Below are 17826 nucleotides of genomic sequence, written 5' to 3' on the forward strand. Positions count from 1 at the left end.
TAAAAACTGATGTCTAGGAAATGTGTGTCAATGTTGCTGAAGAATGATATTTATTAAAGACCTCACTACAACTGTGAATGACCAAAGATAGTGATTATTAACTGACATTTGCTCAATCAAAAAGTGTACTAAACACAGGAAGAAGAAAGAGTAAATATTCTGGCCAGTTTGTAGATGTGGCATGTCTAAGTGATGCTCTGACAGAACCGTGTATAGAGTACGTGTAGTGATAGTTTGAAAGAATAAGATCTATCCAGCTATAATGACAATTTTTTCACATAGAAAGGGTGTCCTGATCAAGTGATCTTGCTAGATAGAGTACCTGATCTTCAGGATTTACTCACTGAGATGGCCTAAGAATGCTCTTATTTTCTTAAACACTTGTGCTAAAATAGAAGTAAGTAGTCAGTCAAGCACACCTGAACCTAATGTGTTCTAAAGTCAAGTCCTATTTTAAATCAGTCGAAGTAATCCCTAAACTGAAGAAGAGGGTGTTGTCCTCTAGGAGTAAGAACTGGATTGTCTTCTGTACTGCAGTTTAAAGTGGTGCCTTGTACATAATACTGCTTGCTTTTGCAGAATATGGTAGCGCTGTCTTTGTCACATGGTCACAATTCAAAATATTTATTCTTTCTGTGCAGGATCTCTACCTGAATGCTGGTGGTGTAACAGTATCCTACTTTGAATGGCTGAAAAACTTGAACCACGTCAGTTACGGCCGTTTGACTTTCAAATATGAAAGAGATTCAAACTACCACTTGCTCAGTAAGTGCACGCTTCTGCTTCCACACAGTTTAATTAATAGACTGGACTAGCAAACACCAAATGTGGGAGAAAGGAATACAGAACTCTTTTAAATTCACCACAATTTCCCCAGAAGTCTGTAATTGCTGCTTACTAAAGAACAGAAAAGGTTTCATAGGTTAACTGAGCTGCAATTCTAATGACTTAAGTGAATACTTTTTTGGTTATCTTTTAATTCTTTCCTCAGTTTTGTAGAATAGTAAAGTCAAGCCACTTAAGTGAAATATTCATTACTTCTTAATGAACATTTTTCAGCTGTACACCTGGTATTTAGGAAGCATTCAAAGGTCAAGTGGGTGCCATTGTTCTGCACATACAACAGTAAGGATTTCTGTAAAGGCCAATAATGCAGTAGAGACAGGCACTAGAAAAACGTGCTTATGGCTCACAGCTCCACTTATGGTCATTCTGTGCTGCCTACTTCCTGGGTAATAATAACAATTCCGTGAAGAGGCAGTGGACAAGAACTGGAGGATGTTGCTCCATTTTAAAGAGTACTCTGTAGAAAACATGAGAATCTTGAGACACTGGACTTGACAAAACATACACCTGCACAGCTTTTCATATAACCCTTTCTCATAAATCATACATTGTAAGGTGCTTCTAAAGTTGTGGAGTGTTGTGACAATTCTCATTTAAATCCCTTTCTTAACTTCAAGATTGTGTCATCTCAAATGCTCTTGGTTGCTGTTTAGGAATTTCAGAGTTTCTTAGATGAAATAAATATCAATGAAAATACCAAAGCACTGCTCATGTCCTAAGGGGAAAAAGAAATCCTAAAATTTGATATTTGCCAGTTACCTTGCATCTATTTCTTCCTCTTTCTCCTAGTGTCTGTCCAGGAAAGCTTGGAAAGAAAATTTGGGAAACATGGGGGAACTATTCCAGTTGTACCTACAGCAGAATTTCAAGATAGGATATCGGTGAGTAGTTGCTGCTGTTTTTTTTAATGTTAGGGGAGCTGTACTCTGATACTAAAACTGAAATCTAAATTTTACCATTGTAGCTATCACGGAGCACTTTTCCTCAAGCAAAGCATTAGTACATAATTAGCCTGATGGCCAAACAAAGCAAGCAAGCAAACGGTCTGAACTGCTTCAGAATAGTGGAAATAAGCTATTTTTGATTTCTTGTACTTCAGCCAATGCAAAATACCTCCCGCACAGTAAAAAAGCTACAATTTTAATACGCACGCTTTTTGTATTTTGGAGCTCTTGTTGATACAGTTTGCCTGGTTTTCCAAAAAACTTTAAACAAGATATCACACCACAGAGAGTTTGATTCCAATGGGCAAAGAAAGGCAGGTAAAATTCGTCATTATCTATTGTGTAGCACTACACAGTGGGGAAATTTCCACGTGGAGTGATGGGTTGTGAGCTCATCCATTTGCATTTAAAAGGAAATTTTGGAGGTGATGACAAAATACAAGCCTAGAAATCCATAGCAAATCAATAAGCAAATCCAGCATTAGAAATCGTTGTGAAGGGATAAGACTAATGATGCCACCATATGAATTCAGAGTGTGCTGCCTTCTGAATGCTGTGTGCAGGTTAGGTCTTTGCACCTTCAAACACTGGAAGTATGGAAAAGGTTCAGAGCAAGATCACAAGGATAGATAAAAGTACAGGAGCTTCTCCAACATGCAACAGTGAACTAACCTAGGTCCTACTAGCCTGAATGGAGGTGGAGACAGTGATCTGTAGAATGAGGATATGGAAAGAGGTGGGAAAGGATAGATTGCTCACTGCAGGGAATGGTGGAAGAGAGTGAGATATCTTCCCACAAAACCAGCACAATGAGGTACAGAATGAAGAATAAGGGGATGGTTCCTAGCAGAGCAGACAGTTCAGGTGTGCAGTACTCTGCCAAGGGATACATGGAAACTAAAAGCAGTGGTTGGTTTGATTTTTAAACTCTAATTCAGGAGGAGGTGGGACAAATGAGGAGGGGAAAAATGTCCAGCAAGTTGTGAAAAACATTAAACCATGCTTCCTCAGGAAGAAATCAGGGGAAGTGCATATAAACTTGGACTACAGCCAGATGATAGCAATAGACTTCAGCCTGATCTAGAATATGGTCCATTTTATACATGTTAGGCTCCATGAGTAGAATGCGTGATGGGTTCTGTAGCTTAAAGCAAATGCTGGATCTCTTAAGCACAAGCCATAGAAACTAGTACTTTCTACTTCTAGCCCAAATTGGTATTTGAGGGAAAGCAGGTATTTTGTGGAGCCAGATGTCAAAAATTATTAGTAAATCACAGCAATCAGGATGATGAAACATTGAACCTGCAGTAAGTCATCATAATTCTTCAACTGCTGATTGTTCTGTGTATTTAAATTTTAATGGGAATAAAGTTGCTACGGGCTAATATAATGTGGAGTATGTTAATTTGGGATCTGTGCCCTTCCTAAAACCTGCCTGTCTTCAAAACAATTGCAATAGGTTGTTGACTCTTGGAAACTTTTTTGTTTAATATTTACTGTGTGGTCTGAAGGCTGAAGGAATATTTGCTGTGTGGTCTGAAGGAAAACAGTAATTACTACATCAGTAGATAATGGTAGCATCATGCATCTAAAAGCTAGACCCATAAAAGTCTTCAGTGCTTACATCTGAGGTTTTAGAATTGAATTGACCTAGCTAACTCTTCAAGTAACACAGTAAAGGCTATTTAGATCCTTCACCCATCATTAGAAGAGAATGAGTGAGCAAGCTTCAGTAATTATGGAAATCCAACATGTCATTATCCCCAGCACACAGTAAGGCCTTTTTTGTGTCTTGGATTAAACCTTGATTTTATTCTCTGTTGTTGCAGGGTGCATCTGAGAAAGACATTGTGCACTCTGGGTTGGCTTACACGATGGAACGTTCTGCCCGGGTAAATACTGCAGGACTATATATACATACTAGAGAGAAAACTCACAGAATCACGGGCTTGGAGGAGACCTCCAAGATCATTGAGTCCAACCCAGCCCTGACACCTCAACTAAACCGTGGCACCCAGTGCCACATCCAGTCTTTTTTTAAACACATTCCGGGATGGTGACTCTACCACCTCCCTGAGCAGACCATTCCAATACTTTATGGCCCTCTTTGTAAAAAACTTTTTCCCAATATCCACCCTTGGATATTTCCCTTGGCGCGGCTTGACTTGGGGACAGTTTTTGTATAGGTTGTACAGAATTTCTTTGCAATTAAAAGAGTAGATAAATAGTACACGATTAATGGAAGTCACTTAGAGTATGAAGAATTTCTGCTCTGCGTCATCATGGCCAACTTTAACTGGGTGTAATAATAGAGATTATTCTGGTAGAATCTGTAGTAAGTAGAAACTTTTTAGTGTCCTCTTGTACCTAGCTAATCTGGGACATGTACATAGGAGTGCTTTATTTCACCATTAGCAGTTTTAGATTCATTCCTCTATGCTCTATGTTTCCTTAATGGGACAAAGGCTACTTGAAACATGTCATCTCTTCCTATCAGTGTAAGAATTGAAAAGGGGTAATAGAATGACCTGAGAAAGATGTTCTTCCCTTTCAGTTCTCAGTTGTAAGAGGAATAAAAAATTTCTGAATTGATCCACAAAGGATCAGAGCTGTGATACCAATCTAACAGCTCCTTTTGCTCCTTACTTGGACCCTAGAAGCGAAATTGTTGAGCTCCTATGGAGAAACTTGCAGAACTTACATGTAACCTCTTCTTTTTCAGCAAATCATGCGTACTGCCATGACATACAACCTGGGTCTGGACCTGAGAACAGCTGCCTACGTCAATGCAATTGAGAAAGTCTTCAAAGTGTACAATGAGGCTGGTTTGACCTTTACATAAACAGGCCATGACCGCTCCTTGTTGTATCCCACCCCTCGCTGTTAATGTACCCTCTTCTTGAGAAAGCTTATCACAAGTTTACATGTAACCACAAAATTTTCTTTTCTTCTGACATTATAGTGGATTCTATTCTCAATTAGTTTCAGTTCCAAACTAGTCTTTTTTACAATAAAAATCCATGGATTAGGAAATGGTATACAAGTATGTATCTGAAGATAACAGTTCATCTGCACTTGTGGGGGCCATTCTGGGTGTTTCACCTACAAAACAAAATGGTACATTTTACGTATGAAAGAGTGGTCTTGCCACCGGAGCCACTTCTCAGACTTCAGATCAGATACTGTACTATATGAGCACTTAGCTCATTATTACTTCATGCACTTTTGTTTAATGACATAATTTTGGCTTCAGCACTTTCAGTAAGGCCTTGTATGATCAATGCTGTGGCATTGTCAAAGGAAGAATGGGCCTCCAGCAGGGATTAACTTTGATAGGAGTCTAGTTTTTGTTTGTAGTAAAGCTTCAGGCCTGATTCTCTTAAGGCAATATTTTTTCCTTAACTGTGCTACTGTTACAGGACTGCCTTTCCTTGCTTGTTCAACCTAGTTTGACTATCATCATGATGTTTGTAGCGCTGACAGACTAATATTTTTATAAGCTGAAACTATTGAGCAACTCTAGTTATGTTTTTAATCAAGTATCTACATAAGTATTCTGACTATAGGTTGTTTCCTTTTTTTTAAGAAAGGGATATTCTGAATTTGGTAAGCAATCATACTTAGATTTTTTTTGAATTCTTTTCAGTCTTTTCCTTTCAGAGGCCTTCCGAAAATTAGATACTGCCTCAGTGAACAACTAGAGTGAAACTGAACCCAGAAATCATTGGCCAAACCACAGAGGAGCTAGAATGCTGCTATAAACTTAATTCACTGTCTTAACACACACAGCCTTTTTTTTTTTTTTTTTTTTTTGTCATCAGGAGGTCTTGAAAGTTTTGAACACAAAGTACAACAAAATGGACCTCAACAAAATATTGGATCAAGCACAGTTTTTGAAGTGTAAGGCTTTTGTCCCTTGGAGTCCCCTTGAAGTGCCAGATGTTATTTATGTAATGAATATGAATGTTTTTTTTAAAAGACAATTAGTCCCTCCCAGAAACTCATGCTTTTTCCTAACTACTTTGTAACTGCATGACATAACCTGGAGAGAGAGCAGTTATTAAAAAAAAGTTGACCTTTCCAAACCTACTATGCTGGTGTATTACTGTTTTCTATTTCATGCAATAGCTTTCTGTAGCTACAATCTGCAGGTCTTCACACATGTCTATTCATTACCTGACCACTACTAAGATACTTAAGGGGCTCACTAATACAGATCTTTATCTCTTGAAGTTGCCTGTCAGCAAGACTTTGGATATATTTAGTAAATCATTTTAGGTCTTCTTAGCTTGTCCTCTAAAATTTGTGTGAAGAACTATTTAGTAGTTAGCACGGAGCAATAAACCTGTGTGAGGCATTTAATTAGTGGCTTATTCCATCAGATATGCTGGCATCTAGGGTTGTAAAAATACTACAGATCAAATAAGTGCAACATATATATAGGCATATACACACTGATAATATTTTAAAAAACATGAACCCTTTGAGTTTGAGAATTACTGTGATCAAGGTATGGATCTCTAAACACAAGATCTGTACCCTGGATCATGTTCTTCAGTGCCATTTTTACATAAACCATTATAAAGTAAAACAAAATTATGATTTTAACAGTTTAACAAATTGTAACCAAAACTTTGAGGCTAAAAGCTCACAAATAAATAGTTGCAGTATAAAAAGTAGAAATAATCTTAAAAGCAGTGTTGCATTATCTGGCAGCAAATTCATTTAAAGCAAAATTCTTACTGTTTTTCTCCCTCCCCTGCTTGACTTCCTCTACAGCTAGTAAAGCAGCCCTAGTTTGGCTGGGCAAACTTGAAAAATGGGACCCCCTTTTCAGTGCTGGAGCATACAGAAAGCTGGCAGAGATAGCTAACTGGGATTTCTTCTACCTCCTACCAACTTGGAAGGGAAAAAAGCCAAAGCCTGCACCATGCCTGTATTCCCTGGTTTTAGCATCCTCTGTTCTTGTGTAAACACACATTAACACTTTCCCAGGGATGTGGTGAAAAAAAGCAGACCTACCACCTGGCATGATTTTACTAAACCTAGAGATGAACCCTTTAGGTTCACTGGATCTCTACTCAACAGCTTGATTGCAGTAGCTACTGACCTCTTGTTAAACAGAGCGTTGGAGACATGAATCCAATCATATCCAAGGGCAGGTGTAACAACGGCTTAAGGTACTTTCAGTCAGAGTTGAGATTCTTGAGGGGACAAATGCTTGGAGGCTGACTTAAGAGCACATCAGCTGATTTGCCCCTTGTAGCTAAACACAAGAACCAAATCCTTATCAGTGATCCCAGACTTCTTGTGATAGCCTGCTCTGAAATAATCTCAAACCAATTCTGAGCATTGTTGACCTCACTCCTAATGTGATCAGACAGTTAAAAGAAAAATGAAGTCGCATGCTCCTTATCACATTTTGTGCACATACCTGCCAACACCCAGCAACAACATTAGAGAGAAGAAAGGAGCAAAATTTTGTACAGTTTCTATGAGTTAATGTGATTTTAGAGGTTTGGGTACAAAGCAGCTCTAGCCTCTTCCCAGCCCAAGCCACAGCTAAAGAAAGCAATCGCTCTCTGGGATGCGTGTTACAATACTCAGGGGTTTTTACTAAAACTGTAACTTCAGTTAGGTGTTGGACCGTCCTTACAAAAAATGTACACACACAAGTCTTATCTGCCAGCTAATAGCCTTATCACTGCTTGTATTCGCTTATATGCCACTAGACATTTACTAAGAAACTTGCTATACTGTTTGGCAGAGAGCCAGGCAGGACTTGAAGTTAGATCTGAGCACAGATTTGTAACTGCTCTGAACCACACCAACTACACAGAGCAAAGCACATCCCTACTTGGTGTTTGTAAGCTCTCATTCAGCACTTAATACTGCCTAAGTACCTAATTAGTGTTCAATAGCAGCTCAGCAAGAACTCTAAAGCTGCAAGTCAATCCCATAGGGATGACAACCACAGTGTTCAGGGTCTCATGCCACCTGCAAACTACTAAATGCAAAATGTTTCTATTATACAGAAGAGCAAGCAGAATGATAACTTTTTTATCCAAGCAAAGAACTCAGTACTACACGTCTTTTTTATTGATGGCAACTGTCACCATCAGGAAGAAGTGTCAAAGCAATGGAAATCCTTGCTGTGATTTTAAGATTCTGGGTAAGTAACCTCTAAATTATTCTGTTACTAATTGAGAAGTCTGTAGTGTCAGATTCTAAGATCTCATTCTAAGTTCATATGCACACAGAGTGTTCCTGGCTTTTGAGGGTTTTTTCTGGTTATTGATGAGTTACTCAGAATTGCCTGGCTCTGATCCTCTCGGCTGTTGTCCCTGTGTCTGTTTAACAGGAGCCCTGCAGACATGGTCAGTGCCTCCTCTGTGGCACAGTGCGGCTGTCGTGCCTGTGCTGTGCAGAGCTGCTGGAGTGGCCCCAGTGACCCAGCTCAGCACTCAGCAGGTACTGCAGCCAAGTGCTCTGCTGGCAGCAGTGCAACCTCCTGCTGCTGGCATTGGCTCTGAGCGTCACAGTGCTGCTGTGCACACACACCTCAAACACACCTGAACCTTCCTCAACACAGGAGCTAACTGTGGTTTTACCAATAAGATCAGAAGAACAAATACAGAGGTTCTTACCTTGTCTGGAGAGGACTTTTGGGTGCTCAGCTTGTGAGACTCATACACACACAATCAGGATTTAGGCACAGTGACAAAATGGGAAACCAGCTCTCAAGTGCTTGACTTTACATTCTGCCCACTTTAAGCCAGCCCTTACCGCACCAAAAAACAAACCCCAAGCCAAAAACATCTTTGCATTGGTAGCATGGCACAGCTCTAGCTGCCTGCTCTGTGCAGTAATCCAATCTTTCAAGACCAGGGATTGTAAATGCATTTTTATATGTGTAACCAAAGGAATACATACAAGCCAGGCAAAGTGTTAGTATTGTCTTTATTTAAGAGTGTAGGTAGTAGAAATTTGTTTACAAATATTTCAGTAGTGATACATTTTGATCTTCATTGTCCAAAGCTTTTGCCCCATGAAGTTGCTTGGTTTGCTACATTTTTTACAGCTTTTTCGCCAGTTTCAGCAACTTTGTAGACTTCATCAAGTGCTTTTAAAAGAGAAAAAAACAAAGGTAACTGTAGCATCATTGCAATAGCTTCCCTTTTCCCACCATGTGTGGGACAATGAGCAAAGCAGGGTCGGGGGCCCTGTCTGGGATTTCACTGTCCTGATGTCTTTGAAATTAATTAAAAACATGAACATCACCGTACCTTTCTGACCAGCATTCTTAGCCTGTTCCGCTGCTTGCTGCACAGTCTGGTTCACCGTGTCAACTGCAGTTCGGAGAGAAAAAAAGTCAATTAAACCGTCTTTACTCTTCCCCTAATTTCAACAGTCACATTTTCAAAGGATTCCCTAAGTGTTTCAGGGCTAGAAGATGAGTAATTATTCCCTAAGGATGATCTGGTGGTAGAGGTGCTATTAGGACTCTGGTTGCAGTTCCCCACAGTATCCCTATATCTTGGAATAGATGAAGATCATTCATGTTAGTGTGGGGCACCTAGACTGTCAAGAAACAAACCCTAGTAGAGACTTGGGTGCAATGAAACCTTCCTTTTACTTAGCCTGGCAAAGTTCTGCTGAGAGCAGTTTGACTGGTAAAGATTCTTTTACCAACTGCATAAACTGGTGCTCACTCTCTGAACTGGCATGCTGTACAAGCAGCACATCAAAAAGGTAGTAATTAGTCTAATACTGTCTCTTATACCTAAAGAAAATATATTCTGTAAGAGACCAGAGTAGTTTTAAAGGCATGGAAAGGTTCAATAGAAGAGACATACTGAAAAATGAAGAGCAAGAGAAGACATTGTCATAAAGGCCTGCAGCCTAGAAAATAGTGGTAAATGTTCAGATCATCAGCTTCCAGCAGCTGTGATCAGGGAAGCCTTGCTTGCAAGAGTCAGAAGTTTGGGGCAAGTGGCCTTGCATTGGACCTGTATTTTTTTTATTACCCCTGGCTCCAAGCACTACTTTTTAAAAAACACCATAGGTGTGTTCTGCACAACTGATACTGAGGGGCTGGCTGAGCAAGACAATCCTCATGGAAGTGGCAGGAGGGAGAAGTCCTGAGGTGAGGTAAAGATATTTAAGTGGACTAGGAGTGTCTAAAAGTTCAAAGGTCTCAAAGCTTGCATTGAATGTCTCTTCAACAGTGTTTTTAAAGTATCTTGTAAAAACCAGTGGCCTATTTCACCTTGAGCTTGTAGTACATTTTCTACTGCTTAAAAGACATGCTAATTATCATTACATGCCATCCTTTGCTGCAGTTTCCTAATGTGAATGATGCTCACTGCTCATAAGGTGCAGCTAAGGAAAATGCTTCCCAAACCAGTCTGGGGTCCCAGCCAAGTTCATGACTCCTTTCAGGACCCATGGGATAGGTCCTAATTTTAGATACTTGCAAAGCCCAGTTGTGCCGCTCTGTACTTGGCAATGGCTCATGGGACTGTGCCTTTGGGGCACGTGCAGGCTCAACAGAAGCAGTTCAGAAACAAGGTAATTAGTAGTTGCAAAACCACCAGTAAAGTTAGGCAGTCTTTTTTTAGTTGAAATCTGGCATTAATCCCCCTTTATTTTTATTTCAATGGGGGTTTTGAGGGTACCTCTAGAGTCCTTTCAGTCAGTGCAGTACTAAGTGGCTTGATGAGTTCAGCATCGTGTGCTGTGTATTTACTGCCTGACATCAAGGTATGTGCAGATTGTACAGAAGCGGCCAAAGTCAGGCCAGTGCCTGGGACTCTGTTGTTCCAGAATCCAACTCCAGCTGGAAGAGCCATGCTGCAGTGCAGGACTTGCTGGGAAGATGTAGGCAGCATTTATGCAAAGAGCTTCAGACTGATGATATCCACAGAGCTGGTCCAGCTTCAAGTGCTTGGGACAGATGGGGAAGGACTGCAGCTACTATTTATAAACTTTGCCCTTAGAGTTGGTTGACTCCTAAACACTTAAGTTCCATCAGCTGAGTGAGATTAGTAGTCAGCTCCTCTGAAGATGACAAGTGTCCCTTCTAAAACATACATATTGTCTTCCAGCATAGGAAACAGTAGATGTTTCCCAAATAAAGAAGTTAGGAACATCAAAAAGCTGCCACGAAACACACACTTCTAGGACTACTCTGTGGCAAAATCAGAAAGAAATCTTCACTTGAAAAGTTGATGGCTTCCTTCCAATTGCTCATATCCTGGTGTTTTTCTTTCATGCTTCAGCATAAAAATAGCTGAATTAAGAATAAATCCAAATTTTTTTGGAAAAGAAGGTGGCTGTGGGATTGTTCATCCTTCATCTTCCTAGCAAAATGAACCAAGTCATGGTAAATAAGTAGCAGGCTTCCCACTTGCTTCATTGGGCACACAGCCCACAAGTAGTATTTCTACAGCATTTGAAGTCACAGGCAAAACAACCGGTTTCAAAAGTTTACCTAAATGTCATGTAATGAAATATGAAACAGTTTCCAGTGCTCACATACAAAGCACAAACACTTGAGGAATCTCAGCAGTGCAGGTCTCCATGTTAAAGCTCCACTAACAATGGTTATTTAACTTCGAGGCCAGTTCAGCAAAACTCTCTGCAGGAGTGAACTTGGCTCATGCCCTGAGCCCCTGCAGCTGCACTTGTGCTCTCGGTGAGGTGCGTGACTGCGGTGCTGGCAGGGCTAGAGCACTGACATCAGGGCGCTTAACTGCACCCCTCTGGGCAGCACCGAGCAGATCAGAGCCCTCAGAGTTGATACACTGCACTGCCACAGAACTCCTGTTTGTCATGGCTGGTCATATTAGGAAGCAAAGCCCTAAATATGCAGCCTCGCCTCCGCTCTCAGCTGTCCTGTCATCAGGGCATCATCTAGGCACCCACGCACTATGAGCCACAATAGGAAAAGTTGTGGGACACCCAGTAGTTAATATGAGACCTTCACTTCTATAGTGTTAGAGGGCTTGGAGATTGCAGGATGTGCTGACCCCAGCCTTGGGGGCAGCATCTATAGAGTTCATGCCCCCAGGGGCAGATTTGCTCCCAGCAGCAAGGGCAGGAGCAGGGCAAATACTTCTAACACCCAAGGCACGGGAGGAGGGAAAGCAGCAATTTGTATTTACCTGCCACCTGTGCGGCACTTCCAGCTTGTTGTGCAGCTTCCTCAGCAAGCTTCTTCCCCATCCCGAACATGGCTGCGCTCAGTCCTCTCTCCCGGGATGCGATGGGTGAGTCCCTAAGTTCGGTTCTGTTACACTGTTTGGCAAAGTGCAGCTTTTTATAGACAAAGCAGGACTCCTCCCAGTAGTTAGAGGGCAAATACAAACTGGAACAGGGAAAAGTCATGAGCCCTTGTTGGGTGATTAATATACCAGGCATAAAAGGGTGAAGAGACATTAATGTTTGTTATGATTTCCTCCCCGGGGAGAGGGCGTGGATTTGTTGGAAGAAGTTTTCCATAGCCCAGGAATGAAAGCTTTGTTTTTCCATATCGGGGAGTTGGTAAACAGTGTGCATGCCACAGCTGTCCTGACCAAAGGCTCCAGTGCCGCAGGGGGATACACAGGCTGGCACAGCCCGTCGTGAACCGGGCAGAAAAGCAGTGCATTGCAAAACACTCTGCTGAAGAATTGCTTAAATCAACTCTGTCATTTCAAAACCTTACATAGAAAAGTATCCAGTTTCAGATGATTCTTGCGATCCCCAGTGGGATTTAAAATTCACGGTTACAAAAAGAAATGGGAGGCACTAACCCTGCTTTCTAAAGCATCTGACGAAATCTTTACTGTGTTAGAGAAGGCTCATAATTTCGTGGTGTGTCATAATAAATATTTTAACCTCTTCTTTCCAAGGTCTGGCTCAGGCAAGTAGGTTTGTGTCCTTCCCCACTGTTCCCACAGCAAATACTTTGCAGGACCCAGCACAGCCTCCAGAGTCTCAGGCACCTGCAGCAGCTGGTGGGGTGCAGGCAGGCTCACTCCAGCTGCCAAAAAGCTGAGCTGGCCAGCCTTGTCCCCCCCAACTGCAGCCAATGGGATGGGATGTGCAGGATGCAGACTGCTGAGCATATGGCCCCCACAGCACCCTGGCTCCTCTTGCAGGGCACCTTTATGTTGTCCAGCCACACAGGAGCTGACCTCATCCCAAAACACTAAGCTTACTTTTTTCTGGGGTCACCAGCTTTCCAGCAGAACTGCTGTTGTGCCCTTTCACACAGGACAGAGGGTTTCACTCTGTTGATCAAATCATTAATGCTGAAAACAGGGTGAAAATGCATAATCTACCTCAGAACAAGGGTTTATTTATCAAACTGTTCTTTATCCTACAGCTGCCATCACAGCAGGCTCTAGGAATGTGTCTCTTCATGCCAGGCATGGCACTTCATGAACAACAGTTCCTCTGCAATGTCCCTTTCCAGCATTACAGTAAAAGCCCTGTTTTCTTCCCACCACTGCACTTTCTTTACAGACCACAAAGTCCTACTTTATATCAATTAAATAGGGTATTGAGTTACTGAGGGTAGAGAGGGGGGTTCCTTTCCTCATTTTATCTTCTGACAGCAGGGAAAGGATTATTCACCATATCTGAAAGCAAATTCTACCAGAATATGCTCACAAAAAAAACAGAAGGAAAGTAACAATATTGGTTTTAAACTGACATCAAGTCAAGGGTTGTTGATAAAGTTCAAAACAGACCTGCAACACACGAAAAAAAGAAAACAAACCCAGAAATATTTCAGATAACTCAGACCAGCATCTGACCAATAGAAATTTTTTGCACAGCAGCCAAGCAGTAAAATGTACACACTGTTCCCTGTGACATCCTCAACTACCCACAGCCAGCCTTATTCACAGGAAATTGCAATTTCCTAGTCCTGTTCTGCTGCTGCTCCTGTTACTGACAGCAGAGAGATGCGTGAAAACAGCAAGACTCAGTCAGCAACAGGTTTGTGTATTTGCCGAGGTGTGTTTATATCGTCACTGGAAATACCCCTCCTCATCCTACCCTAATTCCAAAGTGAAGAATGTTTCCCACTCTCACACATTCCAGTACATCAAATACAGATTTTTTGAAAGCCACATTAGGTCATGAGCAACTTCCATGATTGTGTTTGTGCCTCAGCACCAGCACTGGCTTTCCAGTGAACATCAATGCAGAAACAAAATTACAGAGCCAACCCTAATTACATGACATCGACGCACTGCAGGTTCCTATTGAACGGCAACATGGGAGAGGAGAGAGTACATGCCATCCCAACACTCCCTACACACAGGTAAAGGCAATGTTTGCCTTACAGAATGAAAACACAGAGCATTCAAATAAACCCCATTTTTCAAACACAAAAAGGACCCATTTGCTCTCACTACTATAGACCAAAGCCATGGAAAACCATGAGGAGGTGCACTTCCCTGCGGGCACCAGGCCTTTGATCACCCATGCAGTTAGACTGACATGAGGTTGGACTCAGTGCCACGGGTTTTGCCACGGCAGCCACACCAAGTCTCGGTAACTGCATTCCGCAACTCCACAGCTCCTGTAATGGAGCATCTGCGCCACAGCCGCTACTTCTGCTCTGCAGGGCCACTCTCCCTCCCCGGCGCGGGGACGCGTCCCGAGGAGCTCCGCTCCTCCCCGCACGGGGCCGCCGAGAGCGGGCCCGGCTCTGCCCGCGCTCAGGGCTCGTCCTGTGGGCGGCGAGGCCGCGGGGCCCGGGCGACGCCAGCGGCCGAGCCCAACGCGGGGGTTAGAGCTGACGGGGCACAAACACAAACGCCGCCTGAGTTCAACCACCAGCCAGCACCGGCAGACACCGAGCTGCAGGGCAGAGACAAAGCCCGGCACCTTCGCCACGGGCACGGGCTGCGGGGCCCTCATGGCCGGGCTCAGCGGCAGCGCCCACACCAACGCCGACCCACCCTTCCAGCGCACCGCCACCGCGCACGCTCGGGTCCTACCTGCCCACCATCTCCGCAGCCAGCAGCTCCCCTGGGAATCCTCCCACAGCCCTTTAAAGCCTCTGCAGCTACACCCAGCGCAGCTGGGCAGGCCCAGGTGCAGCAGGTTTTGGGGAAAGGCCCTTATTTGCCAGACCCTGTGGGGTTTTGAGTGAAGGGTCCATCTGTGTGATTGGTGGGAAATAAACTTCAAATGTGAAAGAAACATGAAAGTCAACTTACCCTGTGGGCAGGAAACCCCACTGCTGCCACGGGCCCTGGGGGCAGGCAGTGCTGACAGCCCCTAAAGGGAGCTGGACAACATTGCTCACAACCAGATACTTCATGGAGCTGCTGGGATATCCTCTCCAACATTGCCAATCCAGCAATCATGGTTACCTGGAAAGTGGTGCCAGGAGGGGCCCACTTTGCCACGTGTCCTATTGCTGCCCACTGCTGCTGGTCCTTTCCGGGGAGGAGAGAGGCTGAGTGGGGACACCTGACATTGTGTGAGGACTGCTGGAATGGCATAACCCAGGCAGAGCGTGCAGCCTGCACAGCACCTCCAACTCCAGGACATCCCAGTGGCACATGGGCAACAGCATCCAGCGCACCAACAGTTTATTCATCTCCAGGTTTCTTGATCTTACTTTGCCACATGACAGGAAACTACAGCTGCAAAGACAGGTTTCAGAGAGCTCGGATTCTTGACAACCTTTAGACCATTAATCTCACTATTCACCCTAGACGAGGATAAAAATCTGGTAAAATCTTTGCCCCACCATGTCCCAGGCCTGTTGAGCTGTGAAGATATGGAGAGGGCAGTTTGCCTCTCAGCCACCCTGGGAAGGTCTCTGGGGCATTGGAGTGGGGCATGGAACAGAGGTGCCTGGGCCGGGCAGCCCAGCCAGGCTGAAACATGAATTCCCTTTGCTCAGCATTTCATAGCTCAGGCAGCTGCAGGCACACCCAGCACCCAACAGAGGGAAGTTTGAGAACTCCAGTGTTAGATAACTTTACGTGCCCGGGGCTGATGGTGCAGGAGCTGCTAGGAGCTCTAGGGATGTCTGCTTTACTTTTACAGAACATCCAGAGGCTTCAGTTGGGATGGGAAGATGCAGTCCTGGGTTGGGTCATGGGTCCCTGTGTAATGCATGAGTGAGAGAGTGTCCCAAACACTTCCAGACCAAAGAGCACTGTGTCTAAGGCACCTTACTTGTGGAGCAAAGTGCTTCAGTCTAGACCTGGAAACACATGCCAGCAAGTGACTCAGACTCACAGCGTGCACCCTCAGGACAAAAGAGATGTGAAATACTCCCATCAGGCTTCTGAAGCAACAACTACATCCCTGCACTGGGCGCCAGGAACTGCCTCTGGGTGCTCCCTGCATGGATGGATAAAATCATTTTTTCCTCTCTCAGCTCAGTGGGTGACCTCCAGTAGTCCCTCCAGCCAGGCTTTCCAGTCCTTACTCTGCCAGCGCTGCTGCCAACACCGGGCCAGAGCAGTGGGAACTGACAACTGGGTAGTTCCACTGTGGACAACTGGAATAAAGGAATATAAAACTGCACACCACAAGTCCCCATGAATGAAGCAGGAGGAATAGCATCTGTCATACAGGGAGATAACAAGTTTACTGGTGAAAATACCTGCAAGTATACAAATTTTTGGTTACATTTAAGTGATTTGCAGGCAAAAAAGAAAGGTGCAATGGAGAGTGGTGTATGGGTCGCAATCACACACAAACACAGCATTGGTGTCTGAAATGCTGAGCTGGAAGAGTTCAGTCTCTGAAGATTTCACCATCAGGGAGGTAACCATTAAAAGTACTAAATAATAAAGTACTATTGGGGGTTGCCCAGTAACTGAGAGTGCAATAGTCTAACGTTTTTTCTGTGAGCTTGTTCTTGGGTAAATATTTAGGCTTTTAAAGCCTTAAATGACAGGAGCCATTGCATAGGGACAATGTGCAAAGCCCTGGACTATGTTTAGTCACAGATGGTCTATTACATATAAGGTCCTGTAAAGGCTTTTCTGTTCGTGCAGTCCTTGTGCAGATTGCAGACAAGGGTGGTCTTTGGGTTCAGCAATGAGCCAGTCTCTCCTTGGACCAAATTGACAAAGATTGGCTTCCAAAAAACCCTGGGCAACCACAGCTCTTGACCAAGAGGTGCAAGACTCTAATACCTCCAACAGGCCTGGATTGCCCTATTTCATTGCAGCCAGATAGTTTTGGTCATGCTTTGGTTTTCTTTTGTAAGACACAAATTAGATTCTTACTGAAACAGGCTGGTAAGGCTTCAAAGCAAGAGAGGGGGAAAAAAAAAAAAGAAAGGAAATATTGCCTAGCAATGAGCAACACCCAGAGGCCGAGGTAAGAGCACTTACTGTGAATAAGTGGGTATTAGTGCCTTCTGTTGACAGAGGCAGCACTAAGAGGGCATCCCGTCTGGCTGCACGGCCTCTGATTGCCCAGCAAGCAGCAATCTCAAATAAATATTTCCATCTCCTAGGCAAGAAGATTGCCCCCTTGCCTGTGTGGCAACGGTTCCGTCCCTGCACAGGCCGGGGCTGCCTCGGAGCGCCCGCACGAAGCGCGCACAAACCGCGGCTCAGGTGGGGCTGGAGACAGCAGAGCACCCTCAGGGATCTCTCGCACCTCTGCATTGCCCCTCGGCCTCAGCAGCGGTGTGCCAGGCGAGCACCGGGGTAAAGACGCTGGGGTTTGTCCCCAGGAGATTTAACAGGAGATGTGTTGTGGATAATGGAAACAAGACATTTAGATAGGCACCAGACGTGCAGGAGGAAGGAGAAGGGGGTGGACACGGCAGCTCCGGTCACTCACAGACACCACAGGCCTCCTCGGAAGCGCGGGGCTGCTGGTTTCCAGCCGTCTGCCACCCTGCCACCCTGCCACCCAGAAGTACTCCCCTCCCTTACAGTGACCTCTCAGGGCTTTGAATCTGAGGGCAAAAGAGATCAGCAAGACACTCTGCGATCCTTCATGGAAAGCCCCAGCAAAATGATGAGATTAAATAACACGATCTGAGTAGTGGAAA

At 44.0% G+C, this 17826-nt stretch overlaps 2 protein-coding genes across 3 annotated transcripts in view; one reads left to right on the forward strand and one right to left on the reverse strand.

Moving 5' to 3' along the window:
- Positions 1 to 5882, forward strand: part of GLUD1 (glutamate dehydrogenase 1) — a 29225-nt gene extending 23343 nt beyond the window's left edge. Inside the window, exons 10-13 of the mRNA XM_066191592.1 lie at positions 642 to 765; positions 1636 to 1727; positions 3620 to 3682; positions 4513 to 5882. Coding sequence (XP_066047689.1) covers positions 642 to 765; positions 1636 to 1727; positions 3620 to 3682; positions 4513 to 4632 — 399 coding nt within the window. The 3' untranslated portion in view covers positions 4633 to 5882. The remainder of the gene's footprint in view (positions 1 to 641; positions 766 to 1635; positions 1728 to 3619; positions 3683 to 4512) is intronic.
- A 2851-nt stretch (positions 5883 to 8733) lies between these two features.
- Positions 8734 to 14829, reverse strand: LOC136294125 (adipogenesis regulatory factor-like). 2 transcript variants are annotated; one of them, XM_066191594.1, is made up of 4 exons: positions 14789 to 14829; positions 11957 to 12159; positions 9077 to 9139; positions 8734 to 8913 (listed from the first exon to the last, which is right to left on the reverse strand). In XM_066191594.1, exons 1-4 carry the CDS (start codon positions 14797 to 14799, stop codon positions 8816 to 8818), a joined length of 375 nt encoding a protein of 124 aa, XP_066047691.1. In that variant the 5' UTR covers positions 14800 to 14829; the 3' UTR covers positions 8734 to 8815. The 2 variants fall into 2 exon arrangements, with proteins under 2 accessions (XP_066047691.1, XP_066047690.1); XM_066191593.1 differs by lacking the exon at positions 14789 to 14829 and having other exon boundaries at positions 11957 to 12194.
- Between the last annotated feature and the right edge of the window lie 2997 nt (positions 14830 to 17826).

This window comes from Chamaea fasciata, unplaced genomic scaffold (genome assembly GCF_029207755.1).
Source record: "Chamaea fasciata isolate MVZ Bird 193981 ecotype frontalis unplaced genomic scaffold, bChaFas1.0.hap1 SCAF_9, whole genome shotgun sequence".
NCBI lineage: Eukaryota > Metazoa > Chordata > Aves > Passeriformes > Sylviidae > Chamaea > Chamaea fasciata.